This window comes from Chiloscyllium plagiosum, chromosome 40, assembly GCF_004010195.1.
Source record: "Chiloscyllium plagiosum isolate BGI_BamShark_2017 chromosome 40, ASM401019v2, whole genome shotgun sequence".
NCBI lineage: Eukaryota > Metazoa > Chordata > Chondrichthyes > Orectolobiformes > Hemiscylliidae > Chiloscyllium > Chiloscyllium plagiosum.
The window spans coordinates 3558612-3576848 of NC_057749.1; the positions used below are offsets into that span (position 1 = coordinate 3558612).

General features: G+C 45.2%; 1 protein-coding gene across 5 annotated transcripts in view; it reads left to right on the plus strand.

The window, feature by feature from the left end:
• The window catches only part of LOC122542463 (GRAM domain-containing protein 2A-like), a 69775-nt gene extending 61508 nt beyond the window's left edge, over positions 1 to 8267 (plus strand). For 4 of the 5 annotated variants that reach the window (XM_043680187.1, XM_043680184.1, XM_043680185.1 and 1 more), the window contains exon 12: positions 6284 to 6669. In XM_043680187.1, coding sequence (XP_043536122.1) covers positions 6284 to 6320 — 37 coding nt within the window. In that variant the 3' untranslated portion in view covers positions 6321 to 6669. Of the gene's footprint in view, positions 1 to 6283; positions 6670 to 6999 lie in introns of those variants that run through there. The other variant, XM_043680186.1, reaches the window with a different exon arrangement.
• Positions 8268 to 18237: the final 9970 nt, after the last annotated feature.

Below are 18237 nucleotides of genomic sequence, written 5' to 3' on the forward strand. Positions count from 1 at the left end.
CTCAGCCCCCACCCCTCCCCCCACTCTCTCTCTTGGACCCCGTCCCACTCCCTCAATGCTCACACCGGGATTATGACCGTTTTCAAGCCTTGAAATGGTGTCTCCGTGGGAACCTGAGTTGTGAAACGTTGTCTTTGTGGCAGGGAGGTTTGAGTCATTGAATATTGGAGGGACAGAGGAGATCCTCATTTATTTCTCCACCCCGGAGTCACCCTGCCTTTACTCCTGATGAAGGGCTTTTGCCCGAAACATCGATTGTCCTGCTCCTCAGATGCTGCCTGACCTGCTGTGCTCTTCCAGCACCGCTCTAATCTAGAGACAGGAGGAGATCAGTCAGCCAGGGCCAGCCATTTTAAAAGAGCTGGCTAAATGATCCCAGATTTCTCAAAACCCTGCAAATTATTCCTTCACTTCATCTCCACCTGTCCATTCAAAGTTTCAATCCGAATCTACTGGGGAGGTGTTGGCATTATTGCTGGAGTGTAAATCCAGAGGCTCAAGAATGTGCTGGGGACCCAGGGCCAAATGGCCGATGGTGGAAATTGAATGAAGAGTTTATGATGATCATGAACCTATTGCTGAGTGTCAGGAAAAACCCATCTGGTTCACAAACGTCCTTTCGGGAAGGAGTTGCCATCCCTACCTCTCCTTGCCGACATATGGCTCCAGACCCACAGCAATGTGGTTCACTCTTAACTGCCCTCTGGGCAATAAAGGCTGCCCCAGTCAGTGACGCACTCATTCCATCAATGAGTTAAAATGAACAATCGTCAATCGATGAACAATCTAATTCCCCCACTCACTCAGAGAATACATTCCAGATCCTACTCACTGTGTGAAGCAACTCACTGTTCATTTGTGGGCGGCACGGTGGCACAGTGGTTAGCACTGCTGCCTCACAGCGCCAGAGACCCGGGTTCAATTCCCGCCTCAGGCGACTGACTGTGTGGAGTTTGCACGTTCTCCCCGTGTCTGCGTGGGCTTCCTCTGGGTGCTCCGGTTTCCTCCCACAGTCCAAAAATGTGCAGGTCAGGTGAATTGGCCATGCTAAATTGCCTGTAGTGTTAGGTAAGGGGTAAATGTAGGGGTATGGGTCTGGGTGGGTTACGCTTCGACGGGTCGGTGTGGACTTGTTGGGCCGAAGGGCCTGTTTCCACACTGTAAGTAATCTAATCTAATTTCCTTTCCCGGTTGTTTTTATCAAGTGTTTAGGAGCTGAGTCCTCGTTATTGACCTGTATTTGAGAGAAAAGCCTTTCTCCTTGCATGCTCTATTGAAACCCGCTGTATTTTGAATATTTCCATTGGTTCCTTTTCCCCTTCTGTGAAAAAGTATTTTCAATCTGGTCCAATCTCCCTGTAACTCCTGCTTGTAACCATTCTGGGTTACTGCCTCTGAATCCTCCCCAGACTCGAACATTCTTTAAGTGTGGTGCTTCGGACCATTCCAGAATATTCCGGCTGGGGCCTCACCAGAGATTAGCCTCCTTGTTTTTTGAACACAATCTCCCATTGACAAAGCAAAGTATTCCTATTTCCCTTCAAGGTTCAGTGAGCATACACAGCCTCTGCTGTATGTCCCTTCAGGAGGGTTTATTGCCAAAAGCACAATGTGCATTACTCCATTTATTAAATCAGTGTGTCCCAGGAGACTGTTGATATTTCCTATTTTACACTGACGCCAATATTCTATGCACGAATTTTGAAATTGCAGTCTTGATAATCCAGGCCGTTCTGGTACAACAACAAACAGGATGGACCTAATTCTAATTGGTGAAGGACTCAGACTGTACCATTATGTTTCCTTTTGCCACTAATCCTTTCCTCCCATCCTTGGTCGGTCATGTGCGAGTGTTACCACTATCCCTTTCACAATATCTACTTTAATTTATAGAGCCACAGAGATGTACAGCACGGAAACAGACCCTTCGGTCCAACTCGTCCGTGCTGACCAGAATCACGTCCCAATCTGACAGTCCCATTTGCCAGCACTTGGCCCACATTCCTCTGAACCCTTCCCATTCATATACCCATCCAGTTGCCTTTTAAATGGTGTAATTGTACCAGCCTCCAGCACTTCCTCTAGCAGCTCATTCCAGACACACACCACCCTCTTTGTGAAAACTTTACCCCTCCAGTCCTGTTTAAATCTTAACCCATCCTTCCACTTCCTCATCCAAGTCATTTATGTAAATCACAAAGAGCAGAGGTCCCAGAACAGATCACTGCAGAACACCACTGGTCACTGAGTTCCAGGCTGAATACCTTCCATCTGCTACCACCCTCTGTCTTCTCTGGGTCAGCTAGTGCTGTATCCAGACAGGCAGAGTTGCCTGTATCCCACGCCTCCTTACTTTCTGAATGACCTACCATTGGGAATGTTATCAAATGCCTTGCTAAAATCCATTTACGCCACATCCTTCATCAATGTGTTTTGTCACATCCTCGAAAACTTCAGTAAGGCCTGTGAGACATGACCTGCCCCTCACAAAGCCGTGCTGACTATCTCTAATCAAACTCTGCTTTTCCAAGTCATCATAAATCCTGTCTCTCAAAATCCTCTCCAATAATTTGCCCACCACTGATGTTAGATTGACGGGTATACAATTCCCAAGGTTATCACTATTCCCTTTCTTGAACAAGGCAATAACGTTTGCCACCCTCCAATCATGTGGCACTAGTCCAGTGGACAGTGAGGACGATTGCCAAAGGCGCAGCAATCCTGTAATAACCTCGGGTATATCCCATCTGATCGATGAGACTATCCTGATGTTTGTCAAGATTTCCAGCACATCCCCTTCTTAACATCAACCTGGTCAAGCATATCAGCCTGTTTCACGCTGTCCTCACAAACGTCAAGGTCCCTCTCAGTAGTAAATACTGCAGCAAAGTATTCATTAAGGACCCCCCCCCACCTCCTCTGACTCCAGACACAAGCTCCCTCCACTATCCCTGATCAGCCTGACCCTCACTCTGGCCATCCTCTTGTTCCTCATATAAATGTAGAATTTGATGCTGGAGATTAGAGACAAGATTAGAGTGTTGCTGGAAAAGCACAGCAGGTCAGGCAGCATCCGAGGAGCAGGACAATTGATGTTTTGGGCAAAAATCTGCAATCAGATTTGACCTTCCAAAATGAATCACTTCACACTTTTCCAGGTTGAACTCCATCTGCTGCTTATCAGCTCAGTTCTGCATCCTGTCAATGTCCCATTACAACCTACTACAGCCCTCCACACTTATCCACCACTCCACTAACCTTCATGTCATTGACAAACTTATTAACCCACCCTTCCACTTCCTCATCCTGTCCCAATGAAGGGCTTTTGCCCGAAACGTCGATTTTCCTGCTCCTCCGATGCTGCCTGACCTGCTGTGCTTTTCCAGCACCACTCTAATCTTGACTCTTCCTTAATCCTACCTGCTAAAGCTTTTTCATGTCCCCTGCTAGCTCTTATAGGTCCATTCTTCAGTTCTTGCCTGGCTACCCTGTAACCCTCTGGAGTCCTGTCTGATCTTCACCTCCTCAACCTTAAGTAAGCTTCCTTCTTCCTCTTGAAGGTGTTCACCCAAGGTTCCTTCACCCTACCATCCCTTCCTTACCCCAGTGGGATAAACCTATTCAGCACTCACAGCAAGTGCTCCCGAAACAACTTCCAAATTTCTGTTGTGTATTTCCCGGAGAACAACTGTTCCTAATTTAGGCGCCTCAGTTCCTGCCTAATAGCATTGTAATTCCCCCTCCCCCAATTAAATACTTTCCCGTGCCATCTTCCCCTATCCCTCTCCATGACTATAGTAAAGGGCAGGCAATTGTGATCACTATGCTCTCCCAGTGAGAGATCTGACACCTGGCCAATATGGCCTCCCCTCTAGTCAGCCTATCTACATATTGCATCAGGAACTGTTCCTGGACACATCTTGCAAAATCTGCTCTCTCCAAACTATTTGAATCAAGGCGTTTCCAATCAATATTAGGGTAGTTAAAGTCACCCAATGACGACAACTCTGCTACTTCTGCACCTTTTCAAAATCTGTCTCCTAATGGCCACAACATCGTAGCTCCAAGTACTAACCCATGCTCGAAGTTCATCGCCCTTATTCCTGACACTCCTTTCTTTAAAATAGACACATTTCAACCCATCACACTGACTGTAACTTTGCCCTATCAACTGCCTGTCCTTTCTCACAGACTCTCTGCACGCTGTGTCTACCTGTACCGCAGTCACTCCATCCTCTGATCTGTAGCTCCTATTCCCATTCCCCTGCCAAACTGGTTTAAAGCCTCCTAAAGAGATCTAGCAAGCCTCCTGCCCAGGATATTAGTGCCCCTCCAGTTCAGGTTCAACCCATCCTCCTTGTACAGGTCCCACCTTCCCCAGAAGGTATCCCAATGATCCATACATCTGAAGCCCTACATCAGCCCTGCAGCCACATGTTCATCTGCACTTGCTCTCTGTTCCTGACCTCACTAGACTGAGGTCCTGAGATTATTACTCTGCTTGTTCTGCCTTTTAGATTAGATTAGATTACTTACAGTGTGGAAACAGGCCCTTTGGCCCAACAAGTCCACACCGACCCGCCGAAGCGTAACCCACCCATTCCCGTACATTTACCGCTTACCTAACACTATGGGCAATTTAGCATGGCCAATTCACCTGACCTGCACATTTTTGGACTGTGGGAGGAAACCGGAGCACCCGGAGGAAACCCACGCAGACACGGGGAGAACGTGCAAACTCCACACAGTCAGTCGCCTGAGGCGGGAACTGAACCCGGGTCTCTGGCGCTGTGAGGCAGCAGTGCTACCCACTGTGCCACCGTGCCGCCCACCCTAACTTCCAACCTAACTCCCTATATTCACGTTTCAGGTCCTCTCACTATATCTCAAACCCTTCAACCTTGGCAACATCCTTGTAAATCTTTTCTGCACCCTCTCAAGTTTAACAACATCCTTCTTATAGAAGGGAAACCAGAATCGACCACAGTATTCTAATAGTGGCCTCACCAATGTCCTACACTCCATGTTTTGACCAATGAAGGTAAGCATGCCAAATGCCTCCTTCACCACCTGTCTACTTGGGACTCCATTTTCAAGGAATTATGAACTTGCACACACCGATCTCTTTATTCAGCCACACTTCCCAGGGCCGTACCATTAAGTATATGTCCTGCCTTACCAAAATGCAACACCTCACATTTCCCTAAATTAAACTCCACCTGCTACTCCTCAGCCCATTGACCCACCAGGCCATGTTGTACTCTGAGATAATCTTCATCCCTGTCCACTACCACCAGCTATTTTTGTGTTATCTACAAACTTAGTAACCCTACTTCCTAGATTCATGATGGATATGTCTGTTATTTCATAATGTAGAAATTCACATAGCCAGCATCAGCTACCGTAGCTTCCTCAGCTGTGTGTGTGTGTGTGGGGCTTGCTCAGACAGGTGAGTCACCAATAGCTGGCCTTTAGCAGACATGCTGCCTCTCCCTTCAGAAGCTAGGCTTTTTTTTTTTCTTTCTCCTTCCATGGGATGTGGACATCACTGTCAGGGTCAGCACTTTTTGCCTGGTCCGAATTAGTCTTTCACCAAATGCCATTTCAATTAAGAATCAGCCACATTGCTGTAGGTCTGGAGTCACTGCTAGGCCAGATCAGGTAGAGATGGTAGATTTCTATCCCTGAAAGGAATGTTGCTAAAGTTTCATGGTCACTAAAATTGAATCTAGACGTCAATTCCAAGTTATTTATTAATTAGATTTGTGTTCCACCAGCTGCCAGGGTGGCCGGAGAAGACATTTCCTTAGAACAATCATAGAATCCCTACAGTGTGGAAACAGGCCCTTCGGTCCCACAAGTCCAAACCGACTCTCCAAAACATAACCCACCCAGGCCCATTCCCCTACCCTATAACTTTACATTTACCCCTGACTAATGCACCTAACCTACACATCCCTGAACACTATGGGTAATTTAGCATGGCCAATTCACCCGAACCTGCACATCTTTGGACTGTGGGAGGAAACCCACGCAGGCACTGGGAGAATGTGCAGACTCCACACAGTCAGTCACCTGAGGCGGGAATCGAACCCAGGTCCCTAGTGCTGTGAGGCAGCAGTGCTAACCGCTGTGCCGCCCTCTGGATTACTGGCCCAATGACATTGGCACATTTTTGTTCTCCAAGTGAAAATTAATTGTGTCCCTGAGACTCCACTAATTGTCCCGCCGTTAGTTAGGTTTATCCCTGAAGCCTTTCTTTACAATCCCTCTGTTCTCCCAGCCATTGGAACGGAATGGAGTGGAAGCATGGCCATTGAACCGAAGGGGAGTCATTCTAATGGCATTCCAATGAACCACATCCACTCAGGATCACCACCCTCTGTAAATCAGTAACTGATTTGAACTCCCACAGTGAATGGTTATCATGAAGACAGCTCATCCCATCAGAGTGAGAGGGGATGCTGGCATCGTTGGCATTAACACAGGATATGTGCCAATCCCGAGGCTGATAATCCACGGGCATTTGGGTCTCTTGATGCAGTAGCGTTTCAGAATCTGGGCGTTTGATTCTGTGTAACTAGTCGCATTCTCTGTTTAAATTAGATTAGATTCTTCGGCCCAACCAGTCCACACCGACCCTCCAAAGAGTAACCCACCCAGACCCATTTCCCTCTGACTAACGCACCTAACACTATGGGCACTTTAGCATGGGCCAATTCACCTAACCTGCACATCTTTGGACTGTGGGAGGAAACCCACACAGACACGGGGAGAATGTGCAAACTCCACACAGACAGTCGCCCGAGGCTGGAATCGAACCTGGGACCCTGGTGCTGTGAGGCAGCAGTGCTAACCACTGAGCCCACCGTGCTGCTCCGTGTTCATCTGTCATTACTTCCTTACTAATGCATTGCAATAATTTACTGGAATTGACCTTCTGAATCTCAGCTGCCCCACCACCGAGAGTACTCACTCTCCCATCTCACCATGTCCCAGGTAAACACATCGGTTGGAGACAGGGTGAAGCTGTTAGCTCAGCGTGGCTGTGGACTGGAGCAGCTTCGATAGCTTGCTCAGGCTCGCTGCACGGGAGGGGCTTCCGTCTCCTGCATCTCTATTCGCACAGAGACCTGGACTGGCAGCTTTCCCACGGCACTGTGTGATACAACCTCACGGACAATGTGAAGCCTTCAATATGACGCAGCAGCTACACAAAATCAGCTTGATCTCAGGTGATTGAATATCTTTGCAAAGGGATTTCAGTCTGGGATTCTGCTACTTTCAAAAGATTGAGATTTGTCAGAGCTCACCTCTGTCATACTATTGTCCAAACCCAGTACTTGAGCTGGGACAGAGACATAGACATGGTCTTGATTTGAAATCGATTGGAAATTGGAAGGCAGTATTGAGAAGGCTAAAATCAGCTACTGATGTGAAGATGGCTCTAGTCTCACTGATTGAATACCTTCTTTGAATGGCAGGGACTCTGAAGGTATCTGAGGTGGTGGAAAAGTCCATCTCTTCAGACAGACACTGTCACCAATGCCAGCAATTCTCCATAGGGCCTGGTCTGCACTTTAAAAGCTGCGTTTAAGTCACTGATACATTTGTTTGCACAGACTAGAATCTGCCTCAACTTATTTATAACCGTCACGCATCAGATATTGATCGAATAATATTGTACAGTCGAGTTTTCTTTCGAAGAAATCTTTGTGACAGCTTCAACAAGAAAACAATGTGCCTTTGGAATTGAATATAAACTATACAGTGGTGAAAAAGAGATGCAAAATGTCTCCACAGTATGAGTATTGGCGACGTGACGTGAAGAGAATGTTAGAACCAGATGGATTGGGCAGAGGGACGTTTGCCGGGGAGCATCAGAAAGCAGAGTGGCACAGCAGCAGGGCATTGGCTAGGAATGGCAAAGCTTGCTGGGAGACAGGAAGTCTGCACACGATAACCTTTCACTGGGAATAATGGGCAAAGTTCATTGATTGGATGGTGAGGAGGGTGAACGTGGGATGAAGTGAGGGCTGATGTGGACTGGTCTGTGCGGCTGCGCAATGTTACAGTAGAAGGTGACGAGATTTATGTTACATACATTTCTGAGCCATAGTGTAAATGGGGAGACAGTTAGAAGCTGGACGCTTGAAACCGGAAGATGGCCAAATCTGATTACCATAAATGTTTCACGTTTTATTTGTCATTTCTCAACAGAGAAAGGTTCTGTGTGATTATTGCAATAAAGATAATGTATTTGTTCAGGAGATTTTCACAATGTTTCACTTTATTTATGCCAGCGTATTTTTCTTTTCCCGGGTAAGGTTTGGTTTCGGGTGTTGGTGAGGAACTGCTCCGCAGTAAACCCTGTAAGGAATTAAATCCCAAACGGGCTTTCTTCACCTCCCAGTCCTCGCTTCTCCCATCTCCTTTGAAAGTTTGAACCCCTCTGTCTGATGACATGGGCTGCACTGAACGCTACAGATCTGCATCACAGGAAAAAGCTCTTCGGCCCATCACGTCTGTGCCAGTCAAAGACAACCACCTAACTATTCTAATCCCATTTTCCAGTCCGTGGCCTAAGACCTTGTGTGCCTTGGCATTGCAAGTACACATCGGGGTACTTTTTAGATGTTATGAGGTCTTCTGCCTTGAGGACCCACCAGCCTCTAGGGGAACAGCTGTTCCTCACATCCCCCGCAAACCTTGTGCCCCTGGCCTTAAATCTATGCCCCAGGTCATTGATCCATCCATCAAGGGGAAATGTCTCTTCCTGTCTTTGCTCCTTATCATTTATACACTCAATCATGTCCCCTCTCAATCTCCTCTGCTCTGCAACTCCAGTCTGTCCAATCTCTCTCCAGAACTTAATCTCTCCAGCCAAAACCACCTGATATGTCACCTCTGCACCCTCTCCAGTATTATGACGTCCCTCCTACAATGTGGATTCCAGAACTGTACACAATACTCCAGCTGTGGCCTAACAATCACTTCATGTAGTTCCAGCATAGCCTCCCGATCTCAAACTCTTATAAAGGCAAGTATACCACATGTCTAAAGTGTCCCTGAATAACCCCTACACTGTGATAGAGCTAGGCCCCAGACTGGGCCTTGAGAGGAAGCCAGCGCATAAGGATCCACCTTGTTTACCCTGAGGTTCAGACAGAGATACCTCCCTCGGCCTAGCTAAGGCCTCCATCTCCCATTTTTTGAGCTTGACTCTCTTATTAGAATGGGCTTTTATTATCTCCATTTCTATTTATTTTTCTAATCCTTTGACTAAAATGGACAACCTCACATTTATCTATTTTTAAACTTCATCTCCCAAATTTTGGCCCATTCACCTAAACAATCTATAAACATTTGTAAATTTCTTATTTCGTTAGATTAGATTAGATTACAGTGTGGAAACAGGCTCTTCGGCCCAACAAGTCCATACCAACCCGAACCCTCCCATACCCCTACATTTACCCCTTACCTAACACTACGGGCAATTTAGCATAGCCAATTCACCTGACCTGCACATCTTTGGACTGTGGGAGGAAACTGGAGCACCCGGAGGAAACCCACACTGACACGGGGAGAACGTGCAAACTCCTCACAGACAGTTGCCCTAGGCTGGAATCGAACCCAGGTCCCTGGCGCTGTGAGGCAGCGGTGTTAACCGCTGAGTCACCTGTATTCAGGGATGCAGTTTAAAAGAAAGGTAAGTCAGTGTTGATCAAGGCAGATTTCAATCTGAGGTCCCTTGTAGCGACTGGGATTCTTCTAACAGGCAGGAGACCAGGGAAAGTCCCCTCATTTTCTTTGAACTGTGCATTGCGTTCTTTTACACTTATTGGGGGCGAGAGGAAGCACTTATTTAACATCTCACCTGACAGATGGCATCTCTGACAGAGCGGCACTCCCTCAGTATGACTCTGGGAGTGTCAATATGGATGGAAATAAACTCTTGACACCTTGACCTTCCGATTCAGAGGTGAGAGGGCAATCTTCCTTCAAAGAGAAAATCTTCCTTCAAAACATTTCTAATTTACTGCAAGCGAGTACTATAGTAAATAAAGGATTTCTATTACTGTCAGCTCTCAAGTAAAAAGTTCATACCTAAATTATTAATTCACACGTTATTAGCTCCAATCAATTATTAAATAAATCCCGTTCACGCTTTGTCACTAAGCTTATACGTTATCAATGAGAATTCCAAAGGAATTAATTATTAACTCACCTGACAACTTTATCAAGAAATAACTCATCATATTACAGATTAAGTTCATGAATAGAGGGGGAACTAATCGTAATGGACCATATAGAAAGAGAAGGGCAACAGATAGAATTTAGAATAGCCTTTAATGTCACATGCACAGGAATGAGTGCCTCTCAGCACCATCTTAGGTACAGGCTACCTTAAGGGTTCTTACAGAATTGAAATAGCAAAAGAAAACAGGCTCACATGGGAATACAGAGTTTAAAAGGTCCAGAATGGGAATTACAAAGTACCTTTAAAGTCCTCAAGTGATAATCCTTTTACAAAGAGTCCGTGCCCATTAGGTGTCAGAGTATGAGGCTGTGCTGCCTTCCCACGCTGTTCCCCAGCCAGCCAGGGCTCACTCTGCTCCCCGCTCTAAGTGCGACTCGACTCCCACGCCGAGCTGGGTCTCAGACTACGTTCTCTATTCCTTCCAGGTAGAGCACTTCAAGAGGTTATGGTGGGGGACAAAAAAATGCAGCGAGAGGAATGAAAAAAAACGAGAAAGGTAAAGGAGCTAGTGAGCAGAGGATGATTTAAGACCCGTTTCCCAGGGAATATCGTTGGATTAACCTGCTGTCAATTATGTCACCTTATTATATGCGATTGGTCTTTTCCTGTAATTAAGGGTGTACTGTCTCTTAAAAAACATATAAATAATGTGTAATTTTCGAATGTAATTGCATAACTTTGCCACAGAATACAGACGTTTTAACCTCTGTGTTGCTGGACAGAATTATGTCAAGGGAATTATGTCATGGGAATTACAAAGTATCTTTAAAGTCCTCAAGTGATAATCCTTTTACAAAGAGTCCGTGCCCATTAGGTGTCAGAATATGAGGCTGTGCTGCCTTTAATAGACTAATAATCTTGCTTTGTATAGACTGCATTCCGTTGATATTTTTTATCTGCCGCCATTTAACTGGAAATGCACCACAATCCTGTAAGTTCCCCTCCAAGCCAATCACCATCCTGACTTGGAAATACGTTACCATTCCTTCTCCGTTGCTGGGTGAAAATCCTGCAATTCCCTCCCTAATGTTACCCAGGCAGCTCACCAGCAGCCTCTCAAGGCGCACGTAGGGAAGGGCAGTAAATCTGGCTGACCCCCATCGACGCCCACATCCCACGAGAGAATCACAAACAAACCCTGTCAAACTGAACGAGCATCGATTAAGGTGGTGACACTTCAGGTGTTCTCAGGGAGTTCCCAACAATGTTAACGAGAAGGGAAGAGGCAATTGAGAACAATCTGGAAAAAGGCCACTTTTGAATTTCTGAGACATCTGAATCTTCGATAAAAATCCTAAATAAAAGTTTGAACATAAAAGCTGGAAACTGCCCCTGTGGGTCAGGCAGCATCTGTGGAGTGAGGAGCAGAGTTAGTGTTTTCTGGTCTGTAACGCAATCATGAGGATGGTTAAAATGATGACTCCTGGATCTGGACAGATACCCTGTAACTCCGTGGCTTTATATCTATGCAGCTCTACCCTATTACTCTCCAGTTCAGAAGTTCTGAAGTCACATTAACTCTGTTACTTTCTCCACAGGAGCTGCCAGACCTGCTGAGTTTCTCCAGCAATTTCTGTTTTTATTTCGGCTTTCCAGCATCCACAGTATTTCACTTTTTTTCTATACTTCGAGGCTTCCTTCCCTTTGAAATAAAGGCCCATATTCCATTTGCGTTCCCTATTACCTGCTGAACGTGGATGTGAGATATTTGTGACTAGTGCAGGACGACAATCAAATCCCTCTGTTCCATAGCTTTCTGCAGTCTTTCTCCATTTAAGTAATATTCAGCTCCTGTGTTCTTCTGCTAAAGTGCCCACCTGTTCCTGCATTATGGTCCATCTGTTAAGTTTGTGCTTGCTTGTGTAGCCTGTCTATGTCCCAGTGCAGACTATGAGACCATAAGAAATAGGAGTAGCACTAGGCCATCCTTCTAACTGCCTGTAATCCCTCCGTCCTCAAACATTCCTCATGTGCTAAGCCTTTCATTCCTGGGATTATTCCCATGAACCTCCTCTGGACCGTTCCAGGGCCAGTACATCTTTCCTGAGGTATGGGGCCCAAAATTGCTCACAATATTCCAAATGTGGTCTGACCAGAGCCTTATAAAGCCTCAGAGGTACATCCCTGCTTTTATGTTCTAGTCCTCTCGAGATGAACGACAACATTGTATTTGTCTTCCTAACTACTGACTCAACCTGCAAGAGGCTCCTGGACTAGGACTCCCAAGTCCCTTTTTACATGAGATTTCTGAATGTTCTCCCTGTTTAGAAAATAGCCCATGCCTCTATTCTTCCTACCAAAGTGTATGACCTCACACTTTCCCACATTGTACTCCATTTGCCACTTCTTTGCCCACTAAATCTTTCTGCAGCCTCCCTGTCTCCTCAATACTACCTACCCTTCCACCTATCTTTGTATCATCTGCAAACTAAGACAAAACACCCCCAATTCCATCATCCAGATCATTAATGTATAAAATGAAAGGTTGTGGTTCCAACTCCGACCCTTGTGGAACACCGGCTGCCATCCTGAGGAAGACCCTTTTATGGCGAAAGTGAGGACTGCAGATGCTGGAGATCAGAGCTGAAAATGTGTTGCTGGAAAAGCGCAGCAGGTCAGGCAGCATCCAGGGAACAGGAGAATAGACGTTTCGGGCATAAGCCCTTCTTCAGGAATGAGGAAAGTGTGTCCAGCAGGCTAAGATAAAAGGTAGGGAGGAGGGACTTGGGGGAGGGGTATTGGAAATGTGCCACAGAAGGCTGTGGGGGCCAGGTCAATGAGTACATTTAAAACATACATCAATACGTTCTTGCTTGCCAAGGGCATCAAAGGTTATGAGGAGAAAGCGAGAGAATAGGGTTGAGAAACCTATCAGCCATGATTGAATGGTGGAGCAGACCTGATGGGCAGAGTGGCCTAACCTCAGCTCCTGTGTCTTATGGTCTTAGTCTGCGATAGTCTTATATCAATATTAACTGTTTGTATCCCTCTTGCATCCTGCCTTGTCGCCTATTTGTGTATCAGTACATTTGCTTCCTTCCTCCAAGTCATTAATGTTTATTGTGAACAGTCGCAGTCGTAGCACTGATCCCTGTGGAGCCCCACTAGTTCATGGGCATCCAACCTGTTTCCTGCCCATGAGCCAATTCTCCATCCGTGCCATCCTACGGTGTCCAACACCATGGGCTCTTATCTTATGATTTAACCTTTTGTAAAGGTACCTTGTGGAATGCTTCCTGAGATTCCAAATACAACACATCCACTGGTTCCCTTCTATCCACTCTGGTTGAGACTTCCTCGAGGAACTCTAATAAATCAGTCAGACATGCTGACTGTTAGGTGCTGGATCAAGTTATGATTTTCCAAATGTGCTGCTATTACTTCCTTTGTAATTGCTTCCAACATTTTGCCAACCATCGACGTTCAGCTCATCAGTTGATAGTTACCTGTTTTCTGCCTCCCTCCCTCCCTCCCTTTTGGAATAACATTGGCAGTTTTCCAATCCCCCCCATATTTCTCCAGCATCCAAGGAGTTTTGAGAAATCACAACCAATGCACACACTCTGAGTCATTCTCACCCCTTGCCTTCCTGTCTATTTGTGCCATCCACAAACCTGGCTATAGTACATGCACTTACCTCATCCAAGTCAATAATATATATTGTGAATAATTGTGTCCCCAGCACTGATGCCTCTGGTACTCTACTAGTTATAGTTGCTGTTCTGAAAAGGCTCTCCTTATCTCAACTTTCTCTGTTCTATGAGTTAGACAAACTGATATCCATGTCAATATACCAGCCCAACACCATACCCTTTTATCCTATTAAGTCATCCAACGTATGATACTTTGTCAAATACCTTCTGTAAAACCAAATAGATTACATTCGTTGGTTCGCCTTTGTCTATTTTGCTTAGATAAAGATAGATTGAGATAGACTTCTTAGATGAAGCAGCTCGAAGTAGAAAATGAAATGGAAACCTAAAGACTTGAATTTGAGGAAAATGAAAGAAAAACAGCGCATCAGAGGGAAGAAAGAGGCAGTGAAAGCCAGCCAGAGGAAGGATAAAAGCAGCAAGAGCATTTAAGGTAGGGAAAAAAACAAGAGAGTAAGGGAAGACCAGCTGGAACTGAGAAAGGAAACTCTGGGAAGCGTTGTGTTGGGAAAAACCTGAATCGAATCAATGACCTAGTGGGGAGCTGTGTTACAACACGAGGTAAACCCCTCTGCTAGTTTAAACCCAACACACACAGAAGCTCACCACGTGCTGTAATCTGTTACTTTGGGGCGGCACGGTGGCACAGTGCTTAGCACTGCTGCCTCACAGCGCCAGGGACCCGGGTTCAATTCCCGCCTCGAGCAACTGTCTGCGTGGAGTTTGCACGTTCTCCCCGTGTCTGCGTGGGTTTCCTCCGGGTGCTCCGGTTTCCTCCCACAGTCACAAAGATGTGCAGGTCAGGTGAACTGGCCATGCTAAATTGCCCGTAGTCAGGGGGAAATATAGGGTAGGGGAACAGATGGGTTACTCTTCAGAGGGTCGGTGTGGGCTTGTTGGGCCAAAGGGCCTGTTTCCATACTGAAGGGAATCTAATCTAATTTCAAGAGGCAAAGAACTATCCCAGATTTCACTATTCAAAGGATAAATTAACCATTTTATTCTTTAAAACCAACAGAGAACATTAAAACCACAATTTACAACTCCTTTCTGTAAAACTTACCTTTTACCTCCCACTCTACAACACTGGTCTGATAAACTCCGTCTTAAATGTGTGGCAAAATCAATTTCAAACCCAGGGATAGTCTTCAGATGTTGAACTTTCTCTGTAGGTTTCCCTTTGGTCAACTTTGTGGTTCTACTGCACAAATGTCTTATGGACAGGGGCCTTTCAGAGAGCTGTTCTGCTAGCAGTGTGTTTGTTGGTGGGCTGGCAGTTCACCCCCTAACTGATCAAAATGTCCCGTTTTATACCCCAAAGCATCAGATCATTTCCATCGGTTTGATATCATCATAATACTCAATTCAAATGCAATTGGATTTTGGTATTTTGAGCATAATTTAAACTGATTGGCCAAATCTGAATTTGTTGTGTACCATGGCATTGGTTTCATAGTCAACTGTTACATGTTAAATTCTTTCAGCACATTCTGTGCCTCTCTAAGTCTGTGTCAGCTTCCTGTCTCTCTTAAAAATAGAGCACACACCTACACTTTCATAACACTTTTCCCTTTCAGAAAACATGAACCATCATAATGAAAAGATGGCTTCTTTTTTTTTCTATTCCTTAACCACATTATTATGACATACATTAGACTTTAATCTAAGTTCATGTTAATTTTTTCCCACATATAGATATAATATTGAATAGATACCAATCTCATCAATACTTCATCAGTTAAGTCCTCGATAATGCATCTGCGATTGCTTTCTTATGACCCACAACGTGTACAATTTTGTAAATTGTCTGTTACATAAGACTCCAATGGAATAGTTTCACATTCTTGTCTTTAATGCATTCCAAGAATGTAAGAGGTTTGTGATCCTTGTACACAACCATCTCCGACACACTGTTTGTGACATACACATTAAAATGCTGTGAAGCCAGTACCAAACTCGATAGTTCTTTTTTGATTTTGGTGTATTTCCTCTGGTAGATGTTGGGTTTCTTCGAAAAGTAACCAACTGGCAGTTCAATGCCATCATCATCTTCCTGTAGCAGTACAGCTCCAACTCCTACGTGACTAGAATAGATGGCAACTTTGAAAAGTTTGGTGGTTAATATTGCTTTCAAATGGTGGAGTGCCTCCTGGCATTGTTCTGGCCGCCGAAACTTTGTGTTCCTCTTCAGCAAATCGGTTAATGGTGCCACGACACTGCTGAAGTTTGGAACAAACTTCCAATAGAATCTGCTTAATCCCAAAACTCGAAGCACCTCTTTCTTCGAGGTTGGACGTGGAAATTCCTCGATGGCCTTCGTCTTTGCATTCCATGGGGTCAACCTTCCATGACCCATGTTATGTCCCAAGAACGTCACCTCTGCTGTCGCGAATTCCGTTTTGTTTATCACCAGTTTTGCTTCTCATCATTGTTGAAAGAGCTCTGCCAACTGTACCATGTGATCTTTCCAGGACTCACTAAAGATCACTACATCGTCCAAATAGACTGCACAGTTTGTTATCCCAGCCACAATTCTGTTCATGAGTCTTTGGAATGTGGCGGGGGGGTGTTCTTCATTCCAAAGGGCATCACTTTAAACTGATATAGCCCAATTGGGGTTACAAACGCAGAAATTTCTTTCGCCATCTCTGATCAATGTATCTGCCAGTAACCACACAGTAAGTCCAAGTTAATAATGTAACTGGCTTGTCCGACTTTCGCACTACAGTCCTCCAATCTCGGAATTGGATATGAGCCCAATTTTGTAACAGTGTTGACCTTCTGATAATCCACGCAAAATCGTTGAGTCCCATCCGGTTTGGGAACTAAGACAATTGGCGAACTCCACGCGCTCGGGCTTGGTTGGATGATGTCCTTCTGGAGCTGTCTGGCTTTGAAGGGATTAAGCCGATAGGGGTGTTGTTTTATCGGAGCAGTATTCCCTACATCTACCTCGTGCACAATAGTATTATCCTCCCCATCTGATTCTTACATATGTCCTTACACTGCAGTAACAAACCTTTCAACTGCGTTCTATGCTCCTGAGACAGATTGCTTACTAACTTATCCCATTCCTCAAGGAGTTCTTCATTTTTAAACATATTTTATGGCACATCCACAACATCTGGATTTGATTCTTCATTCTGCGGGGCAGTAACTAACACCTATTTCTCCAGTTCCTTCTTCCTATTTATAATAAGGTTTTAACATGTTCACACGACATACCCAATACAGTTTTTTTGTATCTGCCATCTTTACCAGATAGCCCACCCGACTCAATTTTTTCTCAATTTGATAGGGGCCATTAAACCTGTCTTTGAAGGGATCTCCTATCACTGGTAACAATACTAATACGTCAACTCCATGGGAAAGTGTCCAAGTCTCAGAGTTTCTATCTGCCACCAGCTTCATTCTACACTGTGCCCACGTTAGGTGCTGTTTAGCTAACTCACTTACCCAATTTAATCTCTCCCTCACCTCCGATACATAATCTAAGTGTGAGATCTCAGACTTTGGCCCTGTCAATTTCTCTTTAATTAATTTCAAAGGGCCTCTCACTTCAAGCCTCTCACTATTAACTCAAAGGGAGTAAGCTGAGTAGATTCTTTTGAGGCATCTCTAATGGCAAACAATACGAATGGGCTACCTTTGTCCCAATCATTCGAGTAATCCTGACAGTATGCTCTCAACATGGTCTAAAGGGTCTGATGCCACCTTGCTAAAGCTCCCTGGGGTTCAGCACTTGGCTTAAAATGTGTATACCTAAGCATGACCTCCTTAAACAGCCTTTCAGTAAAGTTTGACCCTTAGTCCAACTGAATCTCTCTGGGTAGCCCATACCGCGTGAAGAAAGCTACTAACTCCTCTACCACCTTTTGTCTTGATACTCCGTAATGGAATTGCCTCCGGAAATCCGGTAGACATATCCATTATGCTTAACAAGTACTGGTTCCCACTTTTAATTCTCCGGAAAGGACCTACACAATCAATTATAACCCGAATGAAAGGTTCTTCAACTGTGGGAGTGGCAACAAAGGTGCTGGTTTTATTACCGCCTGTGGTTTACCTACCATTTGGCATGTATGACATGAACGGCAAAAGTTAACCAAATCCTTGTGCATTCCAGGCCCATAAAAATATTTTTGTACCTTAACCTGAGTCTTTCGTACCCCTAGGTGACCTCCTACTGGTAGTTCATGTGCTACCAGTAACACTTCCTGACTGTAGGCTACCGGCAACACAGTCTGTTGCACTTCGGCCCATTTCACCTCTGGACTAACCTGCTGTAGTCTCCGTTTCCATCTTAGAAATCTATCTTTCAGA